This window comes from Manihot esculenta, chromosome 1 (genome assembly GCF_001659605.2).
Source record: "Manihot esculenta cultivar AM560-2 chromosome 1, M.esculenta_v8, whole genome shotgun sequence".
Taxonomy (NCBI): domain Eukaryota; kingdom Viridiplantae; phylum Streptophyta; class Magnoliopsida; order Malpighiales; family Euphorbiaceae; genus Manihot; species Manihot esculenta.
In genome coordinates, this window is record NC_035161.2 from 5,898,458 (window position 1) to 5,907,426 (window position 8,969).

Below are 8,969 nucleotides of genomic sequence, written 5' to 3' on the forward strand. Positions count from 1 at the left end.
AGAGCTGATAAATTTTTAGAATTAAATTAAATTAAGAATCAATAAAGAAAAGGAAGCATCTCATAATCTTCTATCACCCACTGCTAATGCTGTGTCTATATGGGGACAGAATATGAATTTAAAAAGTTGGAAGTACTTTTAAATTTTTTGAAATTTTTATCCTTTCTCTTTATGAAGTTGTGACATGCAAAAATGAGTAATCCATGATCAATTTTGAATTGGAAACGAAATTCAGTAAAGAAGAGAAAAAATATGAAGGAAATCCACTTAAAAGTCTACTATCAGCTAACAAAATTCATGAATTACCCTTCTATTACATGTTCAAAATACATTCAGTCATACTGAATTAACGCTATGACATAATGATGGTCATCTCATAGGAATTAGTGCACTGTGAATGCAAATATATATTGATTTATCCCATCTCTCAAATACACACATGCTGTGTCTGCACCAGTATTACGACTTCTAAGGAGCCACAGTTACTAATTAAAATTAGGCAAGTGATGTACACCATTTACCTCATCTATTACGCATTCCAGGGGGGACAATGTCCCCAAGCAGTCCTTCATCTACTGGAATCTGTGGGGTTGGCTCTCTCAATGTACTGGATTCAACGGTTTGAACGGGTACTTGTTGCGACTGTGTAATATTTAGAGGGCCTTCTCGGGATAACAGAATTCCAGGATAATAAAATTGCGAAACTGGGGAAGTCAAGTGGTTGACAAATGTAGACTCATGGCCAATGATTCCACCTCGGGGGAAACCAACAGTATGGTGGCAGTGTTGGCCTTCATATGTAGTAATAACAATGGTGGGATCTTCAGAAGACCGTTCAACCCTCTTTTTCACGGTACATTTACTATTTGTGCAACGATAGTAGCTCCTGAAAAATGCACGAAGTTCAAATGAAGTAAAATAGTTTAGAAATTATTTATTCCATACTAATTTTTCAACATAAAATTAATCTATTCTGAATAAGTAAGAAAATAAAAACAAAAACTCCTTTTTCTCCTTTTTGCGTGTGACTCACGCCAAAGATGCAACTAGTGTAAGAAGCCAATTTAAGACATAATTTTGTTAATAAATTTCAAAGAAAGGAAGTAAAGTATTTCCTCTAATAATTCTCTGAATAAAGCATCCAATGTGAATTATCGAAGTGAATAAATAACTTAAAGTGGTGACATGGCACTGAAGAATTTTGGCAAAAACTGAATTGTAGATTAAAATAGAATTTGACTATTTTTTATCATTAGTTAGTTATTTTAGAATCTATTTGGAGCATAAATGATTGAATGCAACGGCAACAATAATGGAAAAAGGTGGACTGGAAGCCTTAAACAAACCTTAATTATTAGTGGAAGTGATGAAATCACCAATAAAAGGAAAACATATATATAGATACATATTCATATTTAGGTCTAACCAAAAGCGAAAAGGAATGGTTCATACTTCTGGGACAGTGAAATGAATATAAAAATTCTGGAATAAGGAAGAGAGGATCATTCGCAGACCTGGGAAATGGGCTATTTTTAACTGCTTTCTGTCCATATTTCCGCCAACGGTAACCATCCTCAAGATGATCAACTTCACTCTTAGTCATAAATGCAAAACGCGGCTGCCGGATTCGTTTTTGCCCCTTCTTTCTAGCTTTGCTCCTACAAAATATTACACCTACATTTATCAAAATAAAAATAAAATTCCGAAAATAAAGAAATCAAAGTGAATTTATGTCTTAATAACTACAAGCAGATTAATGAGGCAAATTAAGTTATCTTTCATGACTTGAAAATCAATAAAAAAAATGCTGTGATCTACAAAGCTTGTAATATCTTGCATTAATTGTTTTGAAATTGCAAAGTTTTACCTTTCCGTTAGGAAGAGATAAAAGATTAGATAACTACTTGTGAGTTACCCCAGGCATAATTGTTCTATCTATATATCATACTGCCTCAGAGAGCTGAAAGAAGATAAATGAAAATGGATGAACTTATTTAAAATCATTAGAACCATTTTAATGTTACCCCTGAGGCTCAGACTATATTGGCTACGAGCGTAAGGTACATGTACCTTATGCAGGTGAAGAATTTACTTCAAACAGTAGAAGACTGTATTGCATTTACGGATAAACTTAGGTTTTGTAATTTGGAACACGTCAATAATATATAAGTTCACAGTTTTTTTTGGAAATAAACTAATGAGTTAAAACTAATATATAAGTTCACGGTTGTTGTCCACAACTCCAAAAATATCATTCTAACAATGTGCTTTGCATTCAGTATGTGGCAAATATTTCAGCTAATATAACCTCTAATCTGCCAATATTAGATCATGTAATCTGCCTTCAAGTGCCCTTCTTTAAGGAATATATAAATGACTAAATGTAGAGAGAGGGAATATAGGACATGACAGTTTGATAAGATGATTCAAAAGCCAGAAAAGTGCATATTTCATGAATAGACTCATAACAAATCATAGGATTGATGCTAATTGCACGTGAATATGGCCATCCAAAGCAACAATAATAAAGAAAGGAGATTTTAACCTGAAAATAACAAATGGGAAAACGGTAAAGCATTGGGTCGTGCAACTTGCAGACACGTATCGCTCTCGAAATGATTATTATGCATACGCACTATCCCAAGGGAATGAATGTAGAACATAAAACAAGCATCCAATAAATAAAACACAATCATAAGAGAATATCTCTTTCATATACATATATATGTATGTAGAGATAATGAAAAAAAGAATTTCTTTTCATGTGGGCGAAAGAACATCTCCCTGCGTTATTGAAAATTATATATAAAAAGGAAAAAAACGAAAATTTAGTTTCGAGAACAGAAAGGGTCCTTTTCTAGCTATAGTCCTGCTTTATCAATGCGTGCATATCTCCGTTATAGAAATTTAGAAAGGAAATAAATACCTAAAACGAAGAGGGAAAAATTATTCTCCAATATGTAGTGTTAAAAAGTTAAGAGCACGCCATTTCCGCCGCAACAACGGCGGTACTCGAGGACTCTTCAATTATTATCCTTTTTTTTCTTTTTTTGAAAATGGCCCTTTGGTTTCAAGAACTTCACTCATCTAGCCCTATATGTTCCGTCAAATTACGAAACTACCTCACAGCCCCAACTTGCACGAACTAGAAAATTTGACAGCTTCTAGAGTGTACGGACGCGCAAATTGCACACTCTCTCCCAAACAGAAAAGGCCACAATTGGATTCTGTTTCTGATTTTATCCGCATTATTTTAAATGCAAAACCATCGCTGTGCCTTGAAATTCGAGCTAACTAGAGTACTATTCATTTCATCTTTCATGGATGTATCCACTCACGGTATCTCAGCCAGTTTCCCGCCGGAGCTCGTAGCCTTTTCGGGCGGATCCTCGCTGGAGCTCGAAGAGACTGACGGATTAGAAGTAGACACATCGCCAACACCAGCACCACCACCGCTCCCAGACCCGACCGTACAAGCCTCACCACCACAACTTACCGATCCTTGAAACCTACTGCTCTCAGATGCAAACCCAACGTTTTCAGAATCGATCCGGTCGAGGCCACCAAACCGGTCCGACTCACTGGAAGTGCGAGCAGAGTGAAGATTCCATCCGAATTCACCGAGTATACTGCTCTCTCTGTCGCTAGTGAATAAATAATTGACTGTATCAGAATCAGAGCCGAGATTCCAGTTGGAGTCGGTGGCAAAGTTGCCTCCCGGATCGGGATTATGAGCATCGTCCATGGAGGATCTATTAGGGAATTGACGATGAGGTGAGAAAAATTGAGCAGAGAGAGAGAAGCTAAAAGAGAAAGGGAGAGAAAGTTAGGGTTTAGGAGGAGAAGCAAGGACGCGTAGCTTAGAAAACGTATTCGAGCGTTTGATGGGTTTGTTTCGTCAATACATTGGAGAGAGAGAGAAGCTGGAAAAAAATGGCGTCAACTGCATAAACAGTACGCAGGCGGATATTTAAGGGAGGGAAGGAAAAGATGGGGCCCAGAACGCGCGTGAATCAGGAATTTTTTTTTGTGTATTTGAAAATTTAATATAATTTTAAATACATGTTAATAAATTTCTATATTTGTGCCACATAAAATATGTTAACTTTATATTTATATTTAACTATTAAAAATAATAAATAAAAATAATTTATAATTTTAAATAAATTAAAAATAATTATACAGAGATAATAGTTTAATTTTATTTAAAAAATTTATTATCACAGAATTAATAATTACCGATCACTAAATTTATCTAATAAATAATAAATACTTTTGGATCTACTTTTTTTTCTTTTCTATTCTCACTTTTTTTTCAATACTTTTCAAAATATCTATGTTTGTGGCTAATAAATAAACAAATTTTAATTCAATAATATCAAATTTCAGTCCAAATTAATTATAAGAAAACAATAATAATTTAAATAATTTAATAAAAAATTAAAAGACAAAAATTAAAATATTTAAATAAAATTGCAGCTTTTTTTAGTAAGGATTTTCCTAATACTATATAATATAAAATTGTCTTTTGTTTAGGAAGTGTTGTTTATAGTAACCACATAATTTTACAGAACAAGCGAAATTGTAAATTAGAAAATGTATAAGAGGGAAAATATTATAGATATTATTTTAATATAAATTAAATTATAAATTTTAAAATAAAATTTAATAAAATAAATGTTTTTTTTATATTTTTCTTATTATTAATTAAGATAATATTGTTTAGAGAAAAATCCTCTTTCCTTCTTTATTCGAGAGTAATCCTGGCTTCTTCTTCTCGGGAATGTCCCTGTGAGTGAAGCAGTTCTCCTCTTCCGTGGTGAATCCTGAAATAGAATAATATATGCTTTTTACCTTTACTCTGCTGGAGATTGCGTGTGGGATACCGCTTTCTTAAAATATATATATACATAAACATATTTTATTTTCACTTATTTTTAAAATTTATAATTTAATTTATTAAAATAATATTTATATTATTATATTTGATAACATGAAATCCAGAAACAAGCGTTTATAATAGTTGGATAAATTTGATATGAGAAAAGAGTGTTTCTCTATTTTTATTTTTTTCTGTTTTTGTCCGCCAGTGACGCATAACTAGGGCTGAGCAGAATCCGGTTTAAACCGAAAAAACTGACCGAACCGAACCGATTTGAAAATTTAGTTCGGTTTTTTATATATTTTAATTCGGTTCGGTTTTAAATTTCAGAAATTCCGGTTATTTCCGTTCGGTTCGGTTTTGATCAGAAAAAAACCGAAAAAACCGAACAGAACCGATTAGGGATAATAATATATTTTTTCAATAATATAGAGAAATTAAATTATATTAAAATTAAAATATTTTAATTAAATTTTAAAATACTAAAAATAAAGAGTAAAAAATTAAAAAAATATTAAAAATCGAAACCGATCAAATCGAACCGAACCGAACCGAATCAGACCGGTTCAGTTCGATTCGGTTTCTGACCAAAATCGGTTCGATTCGGTTTTCATAAAAACTAAAATTTCGGTTTTCGGTTTATTCGGTTCGGTTCGGTTTTGAACCGAGCCGACCGAATGCTCACCCCTACGCATAACGGCCTTACTATTATGGGACCATCTGTCTCTGCCATACGGATTCATATGTATGGGACGCCAATCGCTTGCGCCATGTTAAACAGCCATTTAATTCCCTTTCTAGTACATGTGTAAGCAATTTTGCTGGATGTACGGGTCGATTATCCCTTATCACACTGAACCTCAAAATTAAGATGGATGTGAGAAGACTGAGGCCCATAGGAGGTCCCGGCCTCAAGGCCAGAGATCTAGGCCGCCTCATTGAAGACACCTTTCAACTCTTGGATTAAGTTTGCGATTATGGATTGAGTCTTATATCGAAGTGGTGAAATCCAGCGGTTATCAAAATTATTAATAAATAACAGTAATTTTTAATGCTGTCAAAAAATATTTTCACTGCTTTTTATTTTATATTTTATAATTTAATTTATATTAAATTAACATTTTATAATATAATTTTTTAATAAATATTTTTTTATAATATTTAAAAATTATAATTTTTTCTAACAATTTATATTATAAATATTATTTTAATACAAATTCAATTACAAATAAAAAATTAATAAAATTACATATATGAAATTTAATTTACAATTCATTTTAATAAATATTCGTAAAATATATTTATAAGAAAAATATATATTATTCAATGCTTCTTATTAATAGGAAAAAAGTAGAAATTAATTTTCAATAATTTTGATTTTAAGATGTGGCCCACTAATATAAGGATTGATGTTGATAGCAAAACTAATTAGTTTTTTATTTGATTTTGCATATCATATTTTCTGTAAAATATAATTTTCAGAAAATATATTTTTTAAATTAATTTGTTGGAAACGATAATATAAATTTGTTTATATATAAATTAATTTTTTTAAAAAATAAATTTATTTTTAAATTGCAAAAAATACTAATATCCATAATATATTATTTAAAAATGATAAAATAAAAGATAAATTAATAAGTTTCATTTCATTTAATTAAATTAAGTTAATTTCATTAGTAAATATTTTTTTTTCCTAGGTCTGATAGAAATGAACGTAGCAATTCTTAGAATTAATTAATGCAGAAATTTTAATAGAGTTATTGACAAATGTATGGTCCAAACGTAGTCCTCCATGCACGGGTTCTCGCTTTGACGTGGAACTGTTGTGTCCTCTAGTACACCTAATTATCATTAATAATAATAATAATAATAATAATAATAATAATAATTTTAAACTCACGTATTTAACTGCAGTGAATATATTTAAATAAATATAAAATTTTATATTTTATATTTTTAATTTTATTTTTATTTTAAAAAAATAATTTCACCAATTAATAAGATTATTTATGAGCTAAAATTTATTAATTAATTATTCAGTTAATTTTATTATTAAATATTTTATTATTTAAATTTTTATATTTTAAAAAATTTATTATTTAATTTTTATATTAAAAATATTTTAGATTTTTTATAATATTTAATAATTAAAATTAATAAAAAAATTAATTAATAATTTTTTTTATAAATAAAAATTGAAAATCAAGAATTTTAACATCTCTCACAGATATATTTATTATTAAATTAAGTCTATAAACAGTACAATTAATAAATTTTTTAAAATATAAATAATATTTTAATATATTTTTTTAAATTAAAAAATTAATTAATAAATTTTATCACATTATAAAAATTAAACAGTAATTTAAAAAAAAAAACTAGATTGGGTTTTAGGTGGGTGTGCGGTGTCGTTTTAATTGGCAACAACACCGGCATAATTTGCTCTCGTGTTTTGTCTTAAGCCATACGAGGGATATATTATATGTCATGAGATGCACCATGTGATTATATAGTATTTATATGCATTAAATAAAAAAATTATTAATTTAATCATTAATTAAAATTATAAAAATTAATTTATAAATATTTGAAATTATAAAAATTAATTTATAAAAATTATAAAAAAAATTTCCTAATTATAAAATACTATCATTTTGCCAGACTTTATCATTGAATTAACTTAGTGCATGCTTGCCTTGCTTGGAGTGGAAATACATCATGGACAAATATTGGAGTAATACCTAACTTTATAAACAAGAGATAAAAAGCAAGCAAAAGGCTTAGTCCAATATCACCAAAACCCTAAAAGTTATTAAATTAAAGCAATCTCAAATTTTCTTTCTTTTTTTTTTTTAAAATCCCTTGATGAAAAGTGGGGTTTGGTGTAGAATTAGACCTTTTTGGTAGGTGATTTTTATAAATATGTAATTTCATGTCAATGTGACATTTGGGAAGATGAGCTTCATTGAAACTTTTGAAAAAAAAGACTTATATTCCAATGTGGATCTCAAGTAGTAATCTCATTTAGCTACTTCCTTTTAAGTTCAAATGGCTAAAAGAGATCCCAATTAACCTAAATGTTAGGTCTATGTGTTCCATTATTTAAATTATTTAAATTTTTATATTAAAATTAAAATAAATTAATAATTTTTTTTAAAAAAAATATTAAATAATTTGATTTTACAAAATATAAAAATATTTTAATCAATTAATTATGAAATAAAATATGAAGTTAGGAGTGAATATTTGATCGTTTTCATTTAAAACCGAACCGAAATAAATAAACTAAAAACTAAAATTTAAGTATTTATAAAAATCAAATCGAATCGATTTTGATCAGAAATCGAATTGATTTTGATCAGAAATCAAACCGATCTGATTCGATTCGGTTTGATAATTTCAATTTTTATTAAATTTTTTATTTTTTACACTTTATTTTTAATATTTTAAAATTTAATTAAAATATTTTAATTTTAATATAATTTAATTTCTCTATATTATTGAAAATAACATATTATTATTACTAATTAATTCGATTTGATTTTTTTAAATTTTTTATAATCAAAATCGAATCGAAATGAATAAAAAATCAAATTAAAATTTTAAATTAATTTAATTCAATTAATTTATTCAGTTTAAATCGAATAGTTTAAATCGAATATTACTCTGAAATTTTTAATATTAAGAATATGGAAGTAATATTTTTTTCTTTTTTTAATTATAATTTACAGTTTGTGGGTAACTCTAACCAATCAATTCAGATAAGTCTCTATCGTAAGTCACAACCCTTGTATTTAAAAAGTAAGATTCTTTTTGTATTTTGTGACATCAAGAATAATGGAATAAATATAATTTTTTAGAAATAAATATAATAATTCTTAAAAATATTTAAATTAAATTTATGTAAAATTAATTAAAAAATATTTAATTGAAATTTTATGTAAATATTTAATTAAAGGAATACCAAATTTAATTTCATATAGTAATGGTACAAAATCAATTCATAATTAATCCTAGTTGCTAGGTTGCCAACTCTTGTACCAAATGGAAACTTTTGGCCGCTGGAGCAGAAAGTGATTTTTTT

General features: G+C 28.1%; 1 protein-coding gene across 1 annotated transcript; it reads right to left on the reverse strand.

Annotated features, from left to right (window-relative positions):
• Positions 1-236: 236 nt before the first annotated feature.
• LOC110625054 (probable WRKY transcription factor 57) lies at positions 237-3,945 on the reverse strand. The gene is made up of 3 exons (XM_021770561.2): positions 3,339-3,945; positions 1,515-1,658; positions 237-886 (listed from the first exon to the last, which is right to left on the reverse strand). Exons 1-3 carry the CDS (start codon positions 3,743-3,745, stop codon positions 523-525), a joined length of 915 nt encoding a protein of 304 aa, XP_021626253.1. The 5' UTR covers positions 3,746-3,945; the 3' UTR covers positions 237-522.
• Between the last annotated feature and the right edge of the window lie 5,024 nt (positions 3,946-8,969).